Source organism: Salmo trutta, chromosome 22 (genome assembly GCF_901001165.1).
Source record: "Salmo trutta chromosome 22, fSalTru1.1, whole genome shotgun sequence".
Taxonomy (NCBI): Eukaryota; Metazoa; Chordata; class Actinopteri; order Salmoniformes; family Salmonidae; genus Salmo; species Salmo trutta.
Genome location: NC_042978.1, coordinates 34,097,335 through 34,119,287, shown reverse-complemented (window position 1 = coordinate 34,119,287; position 21,953 = coordinate 34,097,335). Strand labels below are relative to the sequence as shown.

The window sequence follows — 21,953 nt, the reverse complement described above, 5'->3', positions numbered from 1 at the left end:
TTGACCAAATTTTTACCAGGATGTCACATTTGCAACCAGAGGGAAAAAAACTCTAGACTACCTTTACTCCACACACAGAGATGCATACAAAGCGCTCCGTTGCCCTCCATTTGGCAAATCTTACCATAATTCTATCCTCATGATTCCTGCCTACAAGTAAAACCTAAAGCACGAAGTTGAAGTGATTCGCTCAATACGGAAGTGGTCAGATGACGCAGATGCTAAGCTACAGGACTATTTTGCTAGCACAGACTGGCATATGTTCTGGGATTCATCCGCTGGCATTGAGGAGAATACTACATCAGTCACCGGCTTCATCAATAAGTGCATCGATGACGTCGTCCCCACAGTGACCATACATACATACCCTAACCAGAACAATGGATTACAAGCAACATCTGTACTGAGCTAAAGAGTAGAGCTGCACCTTTCAAGCGGGACTCTAACCCGATAGCTTATAAGAAATGCCCTCCGTCAAACCATCAAACAGGCAAAGCTTGAATACAGGACTAAGATTAAATCCTACTACACCGGCTCTGAGGCTCTTCGGATGTGTCAGGGCTTGCAAACGATTACGGAGCGAGCTGCCCAGTAACACGAGCCTACCAGACTAGATAAATTACTTCTATGTGCGCTTCAAGGCAAGCAACACTGAGGCATGCGTGAGAGCAACAGCTGTTCCGGACGACTGTTCTGGACGACTGTTCTGGTCATGCTCTCTGTAGCCGATGTGAGTAAGACCTTTAAACTGGTCAACATTCACAAGGCCGCAGGGACAGACGCATTACCAGGACTTGTACTCAAAGCATGCACTGACCAACTGGAAAGTGTCTTCACTGACATTTTCAACCTGTCCCTGACTGATTCTGTAATACCTACGTTTCAAGCAGACCACCATAGTCCCTGTGCCCAAGAAGACCTAGGTAACCTGCCTAAATGACTACCGACCCGTAGCACTCACATTTGTAGCCATGAAGTGCTTTGAAAGGCTGGTCATGGCTCACATCAACACCATCATCCCAGAAACCCTATACCCACTCCAATTTGCATACCGCCCCAACAGCTCCACAGATGATGCAATCTCTATTGCACTCCACACTGCCCTTTCCCACCTGGACAAAAGGAACACCTATGTGAGAATGCTATTCATTGACTACAGCTCAGCATTCAACACCATAGTGCCCTCAAACTCATCACTAAGCTATGGACAGTGGGACTAAACACCTCCCTCTGCAACTGGATCTTGAATTTCCTGATGGGCCTCCCCCAGGTGGTAAGGTTGGGTAACAACACATCTGCCAGGCTGATCCTCAACACAGGGGCCCCTCAAGGGTGTGTGTAGTACCCTCCTGTACTCCCTGTTCACCCACGAATGCGTGGCCAAGCATGACTCCAACACCATCATTAAGTTTGCCGACGACACAAGGGTGATAGGTCTGATCACGGACAACGATGAGACAGCCTATGGGGAGGAGGTCAGAAACCTGGCAGTGTGGTGCCAGGACAACAAACTCTCCCTCAATGTAAGCAAGACAAAGGAGATTATCATGGACTATGACAGGGCTGTAGTGGAGCAGGTTGAGAGCCTCAAGTTCCTTGGTGTCCACATCGCCAACAAACTATCATGGTCCAAACACATCAAGACAGTCGTGAAGAGGGCACGACAATGCCTGTTCTACCTCAGGTGACTGAAAAGATTTGGCATGGGTCTTTAGATCCTCAAAAAGTTCTACAACTGCACCATCAATAGCATCCTGACTGGTTGCATCACCGTCTGATATGGCAACTGTTCGGCCTCCGACCGCAAGGCGCTACAGAAGGTAATGCGTACGGCCCAGTATGTACATCACTGGGGCCAAGCTTCCTGCCATCCAGGACCTCTATACCAGGCGGTGTCAGAGGAAGACCCAAAAAATTGTCAGACTCCAGCCACCCTAGTCATAGACTGTTCTCTCTGCTACCCCATGGAAACCATACCGGAGCACCGAGTCTAGGTCCAAAAGGCTTCTAAACAGCTTCTACCCCCAAGCCATAAGACTGCTGAGCAGCTAATCAAATGGCTTCCTGGACTATTTGCATTGACCCTCTCCCCTTTTTTTATGCTGCTAACTCTTATTTTTCTTAACTGCGTTGTTGGTTATGGGCTTGTAAGTATTTCGGTAAGGTCACAGCGCGGTTGACAAGTAACATTTGATTTGAAGACTATATCTAGAATTTAACTGACCATAGAACATATTACTAGATCCCAGATTGCCCCTTTTAAGCCCAGTGGAACAGACAGAAGGCAGTGATTGTTCAGAGGCCTGTGTGTGCTGCGTCCTAAATGGCACCCCACTACCATGTGTGACCTGGTCAAAAGTAGTTCACTATATAGGAAATAGGGTACAATTTGAGATGCAGCTATGTGTATATTAGACAGAGCCAGACCTCTGTATGTGGGGGGTGGGGGGTGTAGTATTGTGTGTGTGTGTGTGTGTGTGTGTGTGTGTGTGTGTGTGTGTGTGTGTGTGTGTGTGTGTGTGTATCAGCCCTAGCCAGACCTCTGCAGCCTCACAGGGGAGAAATGTCAAACTAAATGCCAGGCAGCACAGAGGAAATGTCACCCTCCATTTAGTGTGTGTATGTATATGTGTGTGTGTGTGTGTCTGTCATCCTCTATTTAGTGGCAGAGTTAATGCATCTGTGGATAAGTTCCAAAACAACCATCACTGGCTGCCATAGGCCCAGCACACAGTGGGCACATAGACACACGTGCATGCAGGCACGCACACACCACACGCACACGCACAAACAGTGACCATAGAGTGAGATGCTGGAGGGGATAGGGATTGAGATAAATACACACGTTACACTCCAGGGGACTCTCGTGCTACAGGACCCTCACGCTGCAGGACACTCACATGACCCCAGGGCGCACAGCCACACGCTGCAAAGCACATACAGTGCATTCGGAAGTATTCAGACCTCTTGAATTTTTTCCACATTTTGTTACAGCCTTATTCCAAAATTGATTAAATAAATAAAAAAGTCGTAATCAGTCTACGCACAATACCCCATAATAACAATGCAGAAACTGATTAGAATTGTTTGCTAAATTAATAAAAATTAAAAACCAAAATACCTATTCAGACCCTTTGCTATTAGACTCGAAATGTAGCTTAGCTGCATCCTGTTTCCATTGATCATCCTTGATGTTTCTACAACTTGATTGGAGTCCACCTGTGGTAAAATAAATTGATTGGACATTATTTGGAAAGGTCCCACAGTTGACCGTGCATATCAGAGCAAAAACCAAGCCATGAGGTCGAAGGAATTGTCCGTAGAGCTCTGAGACAGGATTGTGTTGAGGCACAGATCTGGGGAAGGGTACCAAAACATTTCTGCAGCATTGAAGGTCCCCAAGAACAAAGTGGCCTCCATCATTCTTAAATAGAAGAAGTTTGGAACCACCAAGATTTTTCCTAGAGTTGGCTGCCTGGCCAAACTGAGCAATCAGGAGAGGTGGGAGGTGACCAAGAAACCAATGTTCACTCTGACAGAGCTCCAGAGTTCCTCTGTGGAGATGGGAGAGCCTTCCAGAAGGACAACCATCTCTGCAGCACTCCACAAATAAGGCCTTTACGGTAGAGTGGCCAGACGGAAGCCACTCCTCAGTAAAAGGCACATGACAGCCCGCTTGGAGTTTGCTAAAAGGAACCTAAAGGGTCAGATGAGACCAAGATTGAACTCTTTGGCCTGAATGTCCAGCGTCACGTCTGGAGGAAACCAGGCACCATCCCTACGGTGAAACATGGTGGTGGCAGCATCATGCTGTGGGGATGTTTTTCATCAGCAGGGACTGGGAGACTAGTCAGGATTGAGGGAAAGATTAACAGAGCAAAGTACAGAGAGATCCTTGAGGAAAACCTGAGCGCTCAGGACCTCAGACTGGGATGAAGGTTCACCTTCCAACAGGACAACAACCCTAAGCACACAGCCAAGACAACACAGGAGTGGCTTAGGGATAAGTCTATGAATGTCCTTGAGCGGACCAGCCAGAGACCGGACTTGATCCCGATCTAACATCTCTGGAGAGACCTGAAAATAGCTGTGCAGTGACGCTCCTGATCCAACCTGAAAGAGTTTGAGAGGATCTGCAGAGGTGTGCCAAGCTTGTAGCATCATACCCAAGAAGACTCAAGGCTTTAATCGCTGCCAATGGTGCTTCAACAAAGTACTGAGTAAAGGGTCTGAATACTTATGTAAATGTCATATTTCCGTTTTTGATTTCTCGTAATGGGGTATTGTGTGTAGATTGATGAGGGAAAAAAACGATTAAATCAATTTTAGAATAGGGCTGTAACAAAATGTGGAAAATGTCAAGGGGTCTGAATACTTTCCGAATGGGCGCACACGCGCACACACACACACACACACACACACACTGTGAGGGGCACACAGCCACCACAGGAGACTACCAAATATGGAGGGAAACTCTCTGAACACTGAACATTCCAAAGGTTATCTCCTCACGATGCATTTATACCCTGGCTACCAAAGTAATCTATCTCTAGCTCGCGCTGTCTCTTTTTTCTTTTTTTTTCTCTCCCCCTTTCTCTTTTTCTCTCTCTCTACCTAACTCTCTAAATCCCCCTCCTCTATTCTCCTATCCCTCATATTGTCAATCACCTCCTAACTCCCTTCCTTCTTACACCCCGCCCCCTCTGTAGATGGGTCAGCTGTGCTGGAGCAGATGGTGGAGATGGCCCGGGGTGTGTATACAGTCCCTGTGCATGTGACTGACCTCCAGAATAAGGGCGGGGTCCAGGTGTTGTCTGTAAGGGTGTGTCAGTGCCTAGGGGGAGAGTGTGTGGCCAAGAGGAGTTCTGTCTCTGTGGGGATCTGGGGCGTCCTAGCCATGCTGCTCGCTTTCCTGCTGCTCCTACTGCTCTGTGAGTAGGAATGATGGATACACACTAGCACATGCCCACACTTGTACATTCATCACATATCTTATCCTGCATCACTTAGTCACATCGGATTCTTTGTCAGTTTATTCCTGTATTAAATCAAATACCACTCAGAGTACACATACCATTTTCTCAGTCATGAATATGACATATCCTACATTATACTTCACATCTATCATTTCAGTCAATTTTCCATTTATATGGATTTATGTAACTAACATATTTGCTCTCTCATATGCAGGTCTATTATTTGTGTTTTACTGCACCACTAAGGGAGAGAAGATCTATATGGAAGACTGTAGTGGTGGCATGCTGCTGAAGTCTAACACAGAGGCTCCTGGAGATGAAGTGGTGAGATCAGCTTTCCTCTGGACTAGCTCCTCTATCATTGATGAGTGTGTGTGTTGTGTGTGTACTGTTTGCCTGTGTGTTTGCGTGTGTGTGTGCATGCATGTTTATGTGTGTGTGTGTGCGTGTGTGTAAATGGGACTTTCATTGTCTCTTATCTCTGGTCAGAAATCTGCGGCCCTGCTGATTGTACCTTCCACCGGTGTTGCCGTGGACACAGTGGATGGCTCCGTGAAGGGGGCAGGGCTGGTGGGGCTTCTCGATCAGAATGGGGCGGGGTGTCCGGCTCCAGGTCCTCCTCTGATTGGTCAGAAGACGATCAATCTGAATCGGGAGAGCATGTATCAGACGAGCAGCAGGCGGGACTTCCTGACAGCTCAGGGACAGAGTAGCTTGTACTCCACTGGACAGTACGGGGGCGGTAACTTCTACACAGACACTACCTTCCTCAAACAGTCCCAGGCTTCCTCCACTCTCTCCGCCTTGCACACCTGGAAGACCAACGGACTCTACCTGGGCAAGGTAAACCATAGCCAAAGCAACATGTGTTTTTTGTTGTTGTGGTTTTTGTGATGGTATTCAGATTAGTGTATTGCATTTGTAGATTTAGTCAATATGGGCTGTTTCAAAAGAATGCAATTTCAGCACTCAATTTGTCATTCCTGTCAAGTGTTTTTGCAATAAATATCTGGGTTGTGTGACAACAGTCGGGACCTGGTTGTATTCCTAAGCCGTTCTGTAACCTGTGTTGACACCTCTTTTCTCTGTCCTGCAGAAGCTGGTGTATTTTGCAGATGAGTCAGAGGAGCGTTATGCGGACGACGTGGCCCGAGCGTACGGGTACGAGGGTGAAGGGTCACCGGCTGGGTCGGTCGGTTGCTGCAGTGACTTTGGTGACCAGGATAACCTGGACTTCCTGGACTCACTGGGGTCAAAGTTCAAAACACTGGCCAACATCTGCATGGAGGAGATCTGAGACGGAGATGAGAACACGAATAAAGAACACAACTAACGGGAACACAAAGCAACTAATAAGATCAGAACCTTTGAGGGAACGACAATCACTAAAGTCAATGGAAGGTGAATGCCAAGTGCGTGTCGTCAGTATGTGAGACTGTCAGTGAGTGAGACTGATGATAGAGCTGTTGTTTTGGATGGGAGACAAAGATATGGCAGGTATTCTCTCTCTCCTCAGCCTTCTACATTGCCTGTAGAAGAATGAAGAAGCGAGACATCACCCAGACTATTCTCACTCTGAGGTACACATGCTACTGACTCTTAGTGCTCTGATCTGGTTTCTGTTATGCTCTGCTTTGACACCAGGGGGCGTATGTCCCTGTTTTTACTGTAATACAACACTTGCCAGGATCAGTGTGTTTGTGTGTGTCTATGTGTGTGATAGAGATCATATTGCTGGAGTTGTCATTGCTGAATGTGTAACATAATCTCTGAGTCAATTGGTTTCTGTAGGAGACGAGATAAGGCTTCATAATTGCTGCCGTTTGTCAAGGGCTCACACTATCTTGTCTTTTTCTAATGAGAAAATAAATAGCAAATTTAAGCAGAAAGAGAAGAGCTTTGTTTTGTACATTTGTGCTTGAAGATGTTAATGCAGAGTATTTTTCTATTGTACTGTATACATTAAAACGGTCTGCTTCTTGAATGTTTGTTTCTCTTAAATTAAACCCAAAGGTATTTTGAAAGAGGTAATAGAGGGGGAGAAGTGTTCTGCCAGCTGAGGAAATCGAGAAAATCAAACGGTAAAGAACGATGATTGTTCTTTCTAACACCGTATGGACTTGTAATGAGGTTGTCAGACGCCGTCTTCATGCGTGTGCATGCAGTGTTTCTGTGGGGCTGTAGTGAAGTGGGTTGAGAGCTTCTAGTTCCTCCGTGTCCACATCATTAAGAAATGATCATGGCCCACACACACCAACACAGTCGTGAAGAAGGCACGACAACACCTCTTCCCCCTTAGGAGGCTGAAAAGATTCGGTATGGGCTGAGATCCTGAAAAAGTTTACAGCTGCACGATTGAGAGCATCTTGACTGGCTGCATCACCGCTTAGTATGGCACCTCCTTGGCATCTGACCGCAAGACGCTACAGAGGGTAGTGCGTATGGTCCAGTACATCACAGGGGCCGAGCTCCTTGCCATCCAGGTGTCGGAGGACAGCCCTAAAAATGGTAAAAGACTCAAGACCCAAGACATAGACTGGAACCAACAGGCGGGGTAGTGGGCGTGTAAAATGGCGCAGTCTCCAGCCAAGATTTTTAAAGGCCCTCCTGTTGGGTGCAGAGAGAACATCTTGCTGTTTTAAAGCTAATTTCTTGCAATTCTACACATTTTGCCATGGTTTATGCCGTACTCTTCTGCTATCTGAGTGACTCAAACATTATTTAAAAAATTATGGGGGGCCCATGCCATGACATCTTTGTAATTTTAGATGTTCCCTGAATGTCTAGTTTTTATTTTGGTGATTTTTAGTTCTCAAAGATCTTATTTAAAAGTAAAGTACCAGTCAAAAGTGTGGACACACCTACTCATTCAAGGGTTTTTCTTTATTTTTAACTATGTTTTACATTGTAGAATAATAGTGAAGACAAAGCTATGAAATAACACATGGAATCATGTGTTAACCAAAAAAGTGTTATACAAATTGTACTTTTTATATTTGAAATTCTTCAAAGTAGCCACCCTTTGCCTTGATGACAGCTTTGCACACTCTTGGCATTCTCTCAACCAGCTTCATGAGGTAGTCACCTGGAATGCATTTCAATTAACAGATGTGCCTTGTTAAGTTAATTTGTGGAATTTCTTTCCTTTTTAATCCATTTGAGCCAATCAGTTGTGTTGTGACAAGGTAGGGGTGGTATACAGAAGATAGTATGGACTTGGTCTTTTACCAAATAGGGCTATGTCAAGAACAGCTAATATAAGGAAAGAGAAATGGCAGTCAATCATTACTTTAAGACATGAAGGTCAGTCAATGCGGAACATTTCAAGAACAGTCGCAAAAAGTGCAGTCGCAAAAACCATCAAGCGCTGATGAAACTGGCTCTCATAAGGACCAGGGAAGGAAGACCCAGATTTACCTCTGCTGCAGAGGATAAGTTCATTAGAGTTACCAGCCTCAGAAATTGCATCCCAAATTAATGCTTCACAGAGTTCAAGTAACAGACACATATCAACATCAACTGTTCATAGGAAACAGCGTGAATCAGGCCTTTATGGTCGAATTGCTGCAAAGAAACCACAACTAAAGGACACCAATAAGAAGAAGTGACTTGCTTTGGCCAAGAAACATGAGCGATGGACATTAGACCGGTGGAAATCTGTCCATTGGTCTGTCCATTGGTCCAAATTTAAGATTATTGGTTCCAACCGCCGTGTCTTTGTGAGACGCAGAGTAGGTGAACAGATGATCTCTGCATGTGTGGTTCCCACCGTGAAGCATGGAGAAGCAGGTGTGACGGTATGGGGGTGATTTGCTGGTGACACTGTCAGTGAGTTATTTAGAATTCAAGGCACACTTAACCAGCATAGCTACCACAGCATTCTGCAGCAATACGCCATCCCATCTGGTTTGCGCATAGTCCCACTATCATTTGTTTTTCAACAGGACAATGACCCAAAACACACCTCCAGGCTGTGTAAGGGCTATTTGACCAAGGAGAGTGATGGAATGCTGCATTAGATGACCTGGCCTCCACAATCACCCGACCTCAACCCAATTGAGATGGTTTGGCATGAGTTGGACCGCAGAGTGAAGGAAAAGCAGCCAACAAGTGCTCAGCATATGTTGGGAAAGCAATCCTCATGAAGCTGGTTGAGAGCATGCCAAGAGTGTGCAAAGCTGTCATCAAGGCAAAGGGTGTCTACTTTGAAGAATCTAAAATCTAAAATATACTTTATTGGTTACTACATGATTCCATATGTGTTATTCATAGTTTTGATGTCTTCACTATTATTCTACAATGTAGAACATAGTAAAAATAAAGAAAAACCCTTGAATGAGTAGGTGTGTCCAAACTTTTGACTGGTACTGTTTATAGCTCCATTATCTTTTCTACATACTTCATATCTAGTTTTAGTCAGTTAAGTTTACACTGAAAACGTTTTACCAACCTGATTTTTTGTTGTTGTTGAAAAGTCATTCAATCATATTTTTGGGAGTGGCGGCAACAAATGAATGTAAGCGAAACACTGGTGTGTGTGTCTGTGTCTTAGTTCCTCTGGGATGGAGTACTTGGGATATTTTGGAGATATAAACTCCCATCTCATGGATAATGTTGAACATTTTTAGATTAGATTTTTCCATAGAAAATATTGTGTTGATGAATTCAGCTACCAGTAATTGGAAGCAAGCCAATTTTGACAACATATAAAAGATCTTGTTTAAAATATATATTTTTTATATATATACTGCATAAGTTGTGCTTTTTGTGGGTGATTATTTAGTTTTGCAGTAAACACTGTGGTAATGGTGTCAGGAGAGTTGTTGAAATGTTAATTTGTGTTCTAAGTGTTTCACTTACCAGATAAACATTCATTACTATTAGATAGCAGAGGAGATGGAGGCAGACAGGCACCGACATCTCAGAGCAAATGTGACTGTTCCTATCAGACTGAAACTCAGTACTGTCATGTTCGACTATCACACTAAGACATGCTTAAATGTTAATGACCTAACCCACTGGGCACACACTGATTGAATCAACGTTGTTTCCATGTCATTTCAATGAAATGATGTTGAACCAACGTGGAATAGATGTCTGTGCCCAGTGGGAAAGATCACTACCGTTATGCAAATGCTGCCTTTGAAAATATGTTAATGACAGTAGAGGGGATAGATATTTCTTACCACAATCAAACCAAATGCACACTTAAAATATACTCTGTCGTTAGGCTTAATAAACCACCCAAGAGCATGATAGCTCTCATAGGCATGTTGATGTTATTCTGCTCATGCTTTATCTCTCATTTTGAACTTGTGTGTGTGTGTGTGTGTGTGTGTGCGAAAGAGATGTTGACTCAAGATGGAGATAGCACGCTGCAAAATTATGAAAGAAGAAAGCCTTGAAGGATTATTTCAGGTCATTCCCAGTGGGTGCAATTAGGACGTTTTTAAGAGCTCAAACACCTCTCTAAATTCACCAGAGCTTCTTGGCTAACACTGGCCCTGAGCACTCATTTTGGGTCCGAGTAGGCAGTGGCCAGGGGCGGGATACAGGCAGTGGACGTCTCCTCTATAGTGTAGAGGGGGGAATGTGTGTGTGTGTGTGTGTGTGCGTGAGAGAGAGACCCACATACAGTGAGATGCAGCGATAGAGAGGGCGAGAGAAAGAGAGAAATAGAAACAAAGAGATGTTGACTCAAGAGAGTTGTTCATCAGGTACCAGCTGATGTGAGTCAGCAGGATTAGGGAGTCATTCCTTCATAGCCACCCGTTATTCATTCAGCTGCTCTGCCACTGGGGAACCGAGTGGAGGAAGAAAGCTATTACAATACTCAGAATGTGATATGTATACAAACACAAGGCACAATAAGGAACACAGACATAGTATAGCCATACAGAAATGCGTTTCTTTAATGTTAAAAATATGCATTTAAAGACACTTCCACCATTAGCCATTATGTATTATGTAGGAAAATGAACGTAAACTGCTCACAAACTGTTCTTCACTCACTGCAAAGTCATGAAACAAGAAAGCCTTCAAGGATTATTTCAGATCATTCCCAGCGGGTGCAATTAGGAAGTTTTGAAGAGCTCAAACGCCTCTCTAAATTCACTGGAGCATCTTGCCTGAGACTGTAACACTGGCCCTGAGCACTCATTTTGGGTTTCAAGTAGGCAGTGGCCAGGGGCGGGATACAGGCGCTGGACGGCTCCTCTATAGTGCAGAGGGGGAGTGTGTGTGTGTGTGTGTGTGTGTGTGTGTGTGTGTGTGTGTGTGTGTGTGTGTGTGTGTGTGTGTGTGTGTGTGAGTTACGTGTATTTTTGTTGAGTAAAACTTTTTGTGGAAGGTATGAGAGCCTTCAGACAGGTTTAAACGAGTTTCCTCACGGAGCCACCAGCCAGCCGTCGTTCCAAAGCCTATCACAGACACACAAATCGGCGAAAAAGGAGTTCGCTTATGCGGCAGCCTTTGCTGTAAAATATAACACGTTGTGGATGTTCTTTGGTGTGTGTGTGTCTGTGTGTGGTTGGCAAGGCCAGGGCTGGGTCTACATCAGTACAGAGGAGAGAGGATGGTTGGCCAGGGTATAGGGGCTGGGCAAGGGGCTTCTGTCCAGTGGTTATTGTTGCATCACTAATCAGACAGTTTTGCTCTCTTCCGGCACCACTGATCTATAATAAGCCTTGGAGTGTCAGCCTTCTGGGCTGGATTAGGTTTGGTTGGGCTGCACTGGACTGGTTTGGGCTGGGTTAGGCTGGACTGGACTGAGCCTATCTGGGCTGCCTAACAACAGGATTCAGATCTAGTGGAATTCAGGTCTCGTGGAAAGATCTAGTGGAATTCAGGTCTAGTGGAAAGATCTAGTGGAACAGGGCAGTTGGGCTGAGTTGAGGGTGTTGGATTTGATATAGGGGTGACTTGGCCTGGTGTTGCTCTCCTTACTGTCAGTTTTACTGGGGTTGTTATTGGGTGTTGGCTCGTTTATAACCCAGTCATAGAATAGTCATCACCTGTCTCCTCCATGCTACTCCCTCCTGCTGTTGTAGAACGTCACACACAGGCTGTATGAATTATCTCAGGGCCTTGAGAAGACAGGTGTGTCCCAAATGGCACTATATTCCATACATGGCGCACTACTTTTGACCAAAGCCCTGTGGTCAAAAGTAGTGCACTATAAATGGAATAGGCAGACATTTGAGACACCGCTGAAGACTTGGGGGGCAGGGAGATTCTGCTTCCAGGTGCAATTATTCCATATGCTGATGAGGTGTCAGAGGAGGGCTATGTTGGGGGTTATGGTGGGTAAGGTTCAGGGCGGTATGTGTCCGTGTGTGTGATTTTGTGTGTGCGTGCATGCGGTTGTGTGTGTGTGTGCATGTGTGTGTGTGTCTGTGGATGGGGTTGACTGACTCAGTATGACAGGATAACAGAGTGACATGATACAGTTTGTATATTATTAGATCCATACCATCACTGTAGAGTTATAGTCCACCTGTATACTGTATGTTAGATCCATACCATCACTGTAGAGTTATAGTCCACCTGTATACTGTATATTAGATCCATACCATCACTGTAGAGTTATAGTCCACCTGTATACTGTATATTAGATCCATACCATCACTGTAGAGTTATAGTCCACCTGTATACTGTATATTAGATTCATACATCACTGTAGAGTTATAGTCCACCTGTATACTGTATATTAGATTCATACATCACTGTAGAGTTATAGACCACCTGTATACTGTATATTAGATCCATACATCACTGTAGAGTTATAGTCCACCTGTATACTGTATATTAGATCCATACATCACTGTAGAGTTATAGTCCACCTGTATACTGTATATTAGATCCATACCATCACTGTAGAGTTATAGTCCACCTGTATACTGTATATTAGATTCATACATCACTGTAGAGTTATAGTCCACCTGTATACTGTATATTAGATCCATACCATCACTGTAGAGTTATAGTCCACCTGTATATTAGATCCATACCATCACTGTAGAGTTATAGTCCACCTGTATATTAGATCCATACATCACTGTAGAGTTATAGTCCACCTGTATATTAGATCCATACCATCACTGTAGAGTTATAGTCCACCTGTATATTAGATCCATACATCACTGTAGAGTTATAGTCCACCTGTATATTAGATCCATACATCACTGTAGAGTTATGGTCCACCTGTATATGAGATCCACACCATCACTGTAGAGTTATAGTCCACCTGTATATTAGATCCATACATCACTGTAGAGTATTAGTCCACTTGTATATTAGATCCATACATCACTGTAGAGTATTAGTTCACTTGTATACTGTATGTTACATCCACACATACTGTAGAGTTATAGTCCACCTGTATATTAGATCCATACATCCCTGTAGAGCTTGTGGCAGATCAGGGGGTTGGGTCAAAACATATCCTGTATCCTGTGGGGATCAAAAAATGAACTCACTCCTGTTACCTCTGCAACCGTCCCCAACTATACGGGAGTCCTTTCTTCCCCCACTCTCTCCCCTGTGTGCTGCCCTTCTGGCAGCTTTATGGGACTTGTACAGCTGGTGAGCAATCAGCCCTTGATTACTCACAAACTCCCAATCAGCCCCAATTAGTCCTGGCTGGAGTGCCCGTTGAGACCTGGCACGTCCAGCAGATAGAGCCATCGCCTCATGATGTATACTCTGTCACCAGGCCTCGACGAGTCTCCCCCTGTTGGCTGACCTGCTGTACGCCCCCCTCCTCCCTAGCTCTGTCGGGGAGGGCATCAGTGCGACGTATGTCTCCCTTCTCGATAGGGCATCCGCATTTCCATGCTTCGCTCGACCTGTGCACAACAGCAAAAGAGAAGCGTTGAAGGGACAAGAACCACCTGGTGACTTGATCGTTTGTGTCCTTTCCCCTGGCCATCCAGACCAGGGGAGCATGGTCCGTGATCAGGGTGAAGTGGGTACCTAACAGGTAATACTTGAGAGTGTCTAGCGCCCACTTCACCGCTAGACACTCTTTCTCAACAATAGAGTACTTGTTTTCAGCTGATGTACATGATGGGGTGCTCCTCCCCATCGTGTATCTGGGACAGAACGGCCCCTAGTCCCGTTTCACATGCATCCGTCTGGACCACCATCGGCACCTGGAAATCGGGCGTTACGAGAATCGGATGGGAGCACAGCGCTTCCTTCAGATGGCTGAACGCCGCTTCTGTCTCGTCCGTCCATTTCACTGTTTTCGGGAGGCGGGCCCTGGTTAGATCGGTGAGGGGGGAAGCTATAGCTGCAAAGTTGGGGATAAACTGGCTACAGTATCCTGCCAGTCCCAGGAAGGACTTGACCGGTGTCTTGGTGCGTGGAATGGGCCAGTCACGTACCTCGTGAACCTTCCTCTCCTGGGGCTTGACGTTCCCCCGTCCGATCAAATTTCTTGGGGTTCGCGGTCAACCTGGCTTGTCTGAGCGCATCCAGCACCGCCTGGAGGCACGTCAGGTGCTCTTCCCAACCTTGGCTGTGGATGATGATATCATCCAGATAGGCCGCTGCGTACTGCTGGTGGGGTCGAAGCACTCTGTTCATCAGTCGCTGGAATGTGGGCGCGGCTCCGTGGAGACCGAACGGGAGCACCCGGCACTGATACAAACCGCCTGATGTCGAGAACGCCATCTTCTCCCGGGAGAAGGCTGCCAACGGTATCTGCCAATATCCCTTGGTCAGGTCAAGAGTGCTGATGTACCGGCCTTTCCCAGTCGGTTGATGAGCTCGTCCACCCTTGCATGGGGTATGCGTCGAATAAGCTTATGTCGAGCTAAGAAGACAGTATCCTGGAGAGGGTCTCATGGGGGAGATCTATTCTTTTCTTTTGAACTATTATTTTAATAAACACCTTTGAAACTGAATTAATCTTACTCTGTCCGTGTCTGATCTGTGTAAACGTTTTGACCCAACCCCCTGGTCTGCCACAAGTGGTGGAGAATGCGGGCAGTCTGATAACGTGGTCAGATCAGGGTTGACGTTTACACAGCATCAGCATGGAAGAGTTGATTGCTCAGTTCGTCCGGGCCCAACAAGCACAACAGGCGGTTCAGGAACAAATGCTGGAGGAACAGCGACTACAAAACATCCGCCTCGTTGAGGACATCAGGAAGCTGCAAGGAGGACCGTCTCCTGAATCACATCCCAACCAGTTATTAATCAAGCTAAAGGAAAACGATGACATCGAAACATACCTCTATACGTTTGAACGGACAGCGCTACGGGAAGGATGGCCAAGGCCGAAGTGGGCAAATCTGCTGGCCCCGTTCCTCTCTGGGAATGCCCAAAAGGTGTATTGGGACCTGAACAACAAACAGGCGGCTAACTACGACGGACTCAAACTGGAGATACTCAGCCGCTACAGGTACAGCCTGGCCCATCGGGCTCAACTGTTCAACGAGGTTCGTACCCGATGCATCCCCCCGAGCCCAGATGAGCGTCCAACTGCACTTCACCAGTGCATGGCTCCTAACCAACGTATCCACCCTCAACAAAGTGATCCTGGATCGCTTTTTACGGGCGCTACCCCACGACATGAAGAGGGCAGCGAGTCTATGTGTGCCCCAGACCTTGAAGCGCCTCCTGGAAGCAGTGGAGATGCATCAGAACACTCAGGCCCTGCTGAGTGGGAGCCGGGCCGAGTCGGCGACCTGTTTGAGGGGACGGAAGGACAGCCCCACCGCTGTGTACTCCAAACCGACAGTCGGCAGGGCCAAAGGACAGCAAACCCATGTAGAGACGGCTGGGGTAGGACCGACCGCCACCGACGACCCCAGGTAGATGGAGACCAAAGGAGGTGTTTTGAGTGTGGCGTCCGGGGGCACATTGCCTGGAATGTCCTGGCTCGAGAGGAGTCAATGCCATCAGCAAGCCCCGGAGGCGAGGTGGGTTGCGCCGTGAACTATGTCACCTCCTGTTCGGCGCATCACAAATCAACTGCACCCATGGTCCTGGTGAAGGTTGACGGATACGACACGGAAGCTCTGTTAGACTCTGGAAGTATGGTTACGCTCGTAACCACAAGCCTGCTGAACCAGGAGACCGAACGTGGTAGGGAGATGTCCATTTCCTGTGTTCACGGTGACACAAAGCGGTATCCAAAAGTATGGACCAACATTGTGACACCACAAGGGAGCTGCCAGATAATGGTGGGTGCAGTACCAGAGTTGCTGGTACCTCTCCTAGTGGGATGGGATTGTCTGCTGTTCGCGGCCCCATGGGGTCACGACCTGAAAAAAAAGCTATCAGCCAGCGGAAGAAGAGAGCGGGGACGACCCATCGCCTGTGCAGCCCGGAAGCAACTGGTTGACCAACCTGTATTTACGGGTCCGGAGTCGGAGTCAGAGGGGGCGCCGGAACCTGACCCCCCCCCCCAGGGGAACCACTGGAGGAGGAGCCCGGCCTTCCCCTCCTCGATTTCGAGGGGCCAGTCGAGACACTCGCTGGGGGCCAACTGAGGGGATAATTCGAGACAGCCCAGTGGGAGGATCCGAACTTGAAAGCCACCGCAGCCCAAGTGATAGCGGTGGATGGACAGCTACTTCCGGGGGTGTGACTGGCGATACCCCCATTTCCAATCAAGAATAACCTTTTGTATCAGGTGTCGCGCCAACAGGGGGAACTTCGAGGGGTATTGTTGCTGCCCCGACGGTACGTGGGAACCACGGGAATGGATCGCCGCCCAGCTCTACTGGCCCGGGATGAGGAGGGCCATGGAAGACTACAGTCGCAGCTGCCCGGAGTGTCAACTCACAGCCCACAGCTTCCAAAACCCACTGGTCCCCCTACCAATCATCGAGGTGCCCTTTGAACGCATCGCCATGGATATAGTGGGACCCCTGGTAAAAACAGCGCGAGGACACCGGTACATCCTGATGATAGTAGATTAAGCCACCCGGTAATCAGAGGTCATTCCCCTACGGCCAGTGGTATCCAAGGGAATCGCCCGGGAGCTGTTCCACCTCTTTAGCCGGGTGGGCATCCCGAACGAGATCCTGACAGACCAAGGTACTGAGTTTATGTCCTGCCAAATGAAAGAGTTGTCTGCTCTCCTGCAGATCAAGCAGATCCGTACCTCTGTCTTTCACCCGCAGACGGATGGGCTCGTCGAACGCTTCAATAAAACGCTGAAACAAATGCTGTGGAAGGTCATCAAGCAGGACGGGAAGAACTGGGACCAGCTACTACCCCACCTAATGTTCTCAATGTGAGAAGTACCCCAGTCCTCCACTGGGTTTTCCCCTTTCTAACTCCTCTACGGGAGGAGGCCACGCGGCCTACTGGACCTCGCTAAGGAGGTGTGGGAAGCCCAACCGACCCCCTTATGCAGCGTGGTAGAGCATGTGGAGACGATGAGGGAGCGGATGACAGCCATATGGCCAGTCGTGAGGGAACATATGGAGAAGGCCCAACGCGCCGAAGCCCAGGTCTAGAATCGGGGAGCCCAGCCCCGAGAATTCCAGGTGGGAGACAGGGTGTTGGTCTTATTCCCCACGGCCAAAAGTAAGTTCCTGGCAACATGGCACGGGCCATACGAGATGATCGAGAAGCTGGGACCTGTCAATTAACGCGTACGCCAACCGGGGAGATGGAAACCCCAACAGATTTACCACGTGAGCCTGTTGAAGAAGTGGCATGAGAGGACAGCCTTGGCCGTGTTATGGTCGGGACCCAGGACGCCAACTGTACCAGTGGTGGTCCCAAGCAATGAGGACCTTGACCCGGCCCAGAAGCAAGAGCTCAAGGAGTTCGTCGATCGGAACAGGGCGGTGTTCTCCGAGAAGCCGGGCCGCACGACCCTCATTGAACACCACATCCGTACCCGGCCTGGGGAAACGGTACGAAAGAGGCCATATTGGATTCCGGAGGCCGGAAGGAAGGCCGTGAAAAAGGAAGTGGGGGCTATGCTGAGGATGGGGGTCATTGAAGAGTCCCACAGTACATGGTGCAGCCCCATCGTGTTGGTGCCCAAGCCGGACGGTAGCCTCCGCTTCTCTAATGATGGATCAAAAACTGAACTCACTCCTGTTACCTCTGCAACCGTCCCCAACTATACGGGAGTCCTTTCTTCCCCCACTCTCTCCCCTGTGTGCTGCCCTTCTGGCAGCTTTATGGGACTTGTACAGCTGGTGAGCATTCAGCCCTTGATTACTCACAAACTCCCAATCAGACCCAATTAGTCCTGGCCAGAGAGCCTGTTGAGACCTGGCACGTCCAGCAGATAGAGCCATCGCCTTGTGATGTCTACTCCGTCTGTCACCAGGCCTCGACGAGTCTCCCCCTGTTGGCTGACCTGCTGTACGCCACAAGCTATAGATCCATATCATCACTTATAGAGTTATAGTCCACCTGTATACTGTATATTAGATCCATACCATCACTGTAGAGTTATAGTCCACCTGTATACTGTATGTTAGATCCATACATTACTGTAGAGTTATAGTCCACCTGTATATTAGATCCATACCATCACTGTAGAGTTATAGTCCACCTGTATACTGTATATTAGATCCATACCATCACTGTAGAGTTATAGTCCACCTGTATATTAGATCCATACCATCACTGTAGAGTTATAGTCCACCTGTATATTAGATCCATACATCACTGTAGAGCTTGTGGCAGACCAGGGGGTTGGGTCAAAATGTTTACACAGATCAGACACGGGCAGAGTAGGATTAGCTCAGTTTCAAAAGGTGTTTATTAAAATAATAGTTCAAAAGAAAAGAATAGGTCTCCCCCATGAGACCCTCTCCAGGATACTGTCTTCTTGGCTCTGGGTCTTGCTGTATCCTGTGGGGATCAAAAACTGAACTCACTTCTGTTACCTCTGCAACCGTCCCCAACAATACGGGAGTCTTTTCTTCCCCCACTCTCTCCCCTGTGTGCTGCCCTTCTGGCAGCTTCATGGGACTTGTACAGCTGGTGAGCAATCAGCCCTTGATTACTCACCAACACCCAATCAGCCCCAATTAGTCCTGGCCGGGGAGCCCGTTGAGACCTGGCACATCCAGTAGAAAGAGCCATCGCCTCATGATGTATACTCTGTCTGTCACCAGGCCTCGACGAGTCTCCCCCTGGTGGCTGACCTGCTGTACGCACAAGCTATAGATCCATACCATCACTATAGAGTTATAGTCCACCTGTATACTGTATGTTAGATCCATACATTACTGTAGAGTTATAGTCCACCTGTATATTAGATCCATACCATCACTGTAGAGTTATAGTCCACCTGTATACTGTATATTAGATCCATACATCACTGTAGAGTTATAGTCCACCTGTATACTGTATATTAGATCCATACACCACTGTAGAGTTATAGTCCACCTGTATAATGTATATTAGATCCATACATCACTGTAGAGTTATAGTCCACCTGTATACTGTATATTAGATCCATACATCACTGTAGAGTTATAGTCCACCTGTATATTAGATCCATACCATCACTGTAGAGTTATAGTCCACCTGTATACTGTATATTAGATCCATACATCACTGTAGAGTTATAGTCCACCTGTATATTAGATCCATACCATCACTGTGGAGTTATAGTCCACCTGTATACTGTATGTTAGATCCATACCATCACTGTAGAGTTAGTCCACCTGTATACTGTATATTAGATCCATACATCACTGTAGAGTTATAGTCCACCTGTATACTGTATATTAGATCCATACATTACTGTAGAGTTATAGTCCACCTGTATATTAGATCCATACCATCACTGTAGAGTTATAGTCCACCTGTATACTGTATATTAGATCCATACATCACTGTAGAGTTATAGTCCACCTGTATATTAGATCCATACCATCACTGTAGAGTTATAGTCCACCTGTATATTAGATCCATACATCACTGTAGAGTTATAGTCCACCTGTATATTAGATCCATACATCACTGTAGAGTTATAGTCCACCTGTATATTAGATCCATACATCACTGTAGAGTTATAGTCCACCTGTATACTGTATGTTAGATCCATACCATCACTGTAGAGTTATAGTCCACCTGTATATTAGATCCATACCATCACTGTAGAGTTATAGTCCACCTGTATATTAGATCCATACATCACTGTAGAGTTATAGTCCACCTGTATATTAGATCCATACCATCACTGTAGAGTTATAGTCCACCTATATATTAGATCCATACCATCACTGTAGAGTTATAGTCCACCTGTATATTAGATCCATACATCACTGTAGAGTTATAGTCCACCTGTATACTGTATATTAGATTCATACCATCACTGTAGAGTTATAGTCCACCTGTATATTAGATCCATACCATCACTGTAGAGTTATAGTCCACCTGTATATTAGATCCATACATCACTGTAGAGTTATAGTCCACCTGTATACTGTATGTTAGATCCATACCATCACTGTAGAGTTATAGTCCACCTGTATACTGTATGTTAGATCCATACCATCACTGTAGAGTTATAGTCCACCTGTATACTGTATATTAGATCCATACCATCACTGTAGAGTTATAGTCCACCTGTATATTAGATCCATACATCACTGTAGAGTTATAGTCCACCTGTATATTAGATCCATACATCACTGTGGAGTTATAGTCCACCTGTATACTGTATGTTAGATCCATACCATCACTGTAGAGTTATAGTCCACCTGTATATTAGATCCATACCATCACTGTAAAGTTATAGTCCACCTGTATACTGTATGTTAGATCCATACATAACTGTAAAGTTATAGTCCACCTGTATACTGTATGTTAGATCCATACATAACTGTAAAGTTATAGTCCACCTGTCACAAGTTGAATGTTGTTAAACGGTTACACACAGGCTTTAAATTGACAAGATGAATAGGCTGGGGTAGATGCAGTGTGTGTGTGTGTGTGTTTGTTTTGCTGAGGGTGGAGAGGTGGTTTGTTCAGTATGCAGGCAGTTAGCTAACTGCCATCCTCAGCAGGATGCTATCGTAACCCTAAGTGAACCATGGTGATCATGAATTTAATTTTCATCCCCCCTAACTCCCTATATTCCTCCCTCCCCCGCCATGGCTCCAGTTCTTATCAGAGTGAGTCAGAGCTCTCTCTACAGTCGCTGCCTCTCTTTCTCTCGCTCTCTCTCTCCCTCTCTCCCTCTCCCCATCTCTCCCTCTCTGTTCTCTCTCTCTCGAAGAGAAGAGGCGCCTCACAGACGCCACAACACAGCGCCTCCCCTGACTATGTACTGGGAGGAGATAATCACGCCATGCGGCTGTGTGTGTGTGTGTGACTGTATGTGTGTGTGACTGTATGTGTGTGTGTTGTCTGTGTACAGGGAGGAGATAACTATGTAGCTGTCTGTGTTGTGCATAGCAGATAAGATTGACTGAAATGCAGCAATTGTATTTTGTGCTTTCCGCTTAATACAATACAGCACAATCTTAATTCAATCACCATTATCATTACCATTAAGTAATGAGTTGGATTAAGGGACTCGGCGCACTAGCAAAGCAGACTGTGTGTTTGTGTTGTGTAGGCTCATCAAAGAAATGTGTCTTTAAATGCCTAGAAGGGGGGGAGGGGGGAATAATCATTAATCATAAAGTTATCAAAACTTGTGATGCTCTCCGTTGTCGTGTGGAGCCTGATTTGTTGGGGGACTAGGCTCTACTTCTCATCTTATTTCTCCATAGGCCTCCATTATTTATTCATTTCACATGTACATGTGGAAAATATGCCTGTGGGCTGTTCTAATGTGTGCTGCTTTGTTGAATCAACACTACTGAACATGTGTTTGTACAAAATGTAAGATCACTGATATTATTTACTTCTGCACTTCTAACAGCATTACTAGAGATGGTCACAGACACATTTATTAGGTACTCAGGATTTAATTTGGATTTTTAGATGGTGGGATTGTGGTGTGAACAGAAATCGGTTCCAATTCCCCCAACA

General features: G+C 46.4%; 1 protein-coding gene across 1 annotated transcript in view; it reads left to right on the top strand.

Annotated features, from left to right (window-relative positions):
- LOC115158616 (desmocollin-2) overlaps nt 1-6,960 on the top strand; it is a 41,577-nt gene extending 34,617 nt beyond the window's left edge. The window contains exons 13-16 of the mRNA XM_029707780.1: nt 4,710-4,931; nt 5,191-5,300; nt 5,466-5,819; nt 6,073-6,960. Of these exons, the coding sequence (XP_029563640.1) occupies nt 4,710-4,931; nt 5,191-5,300; nt 5,466-5,819; nt 6,073-6,273 (887 nt within the window). The 3' untranslated portion in view covers nt 6,274-6,960. The remainder of the gene's footprint in view (nt 1-4,709; nt 4,932-5,190; nt 5,301-5,465; nt 5,820-6,072) is intronic.
- Nucleotides 6,961-21,953: the final 14,993 nt, after the last annotated feature.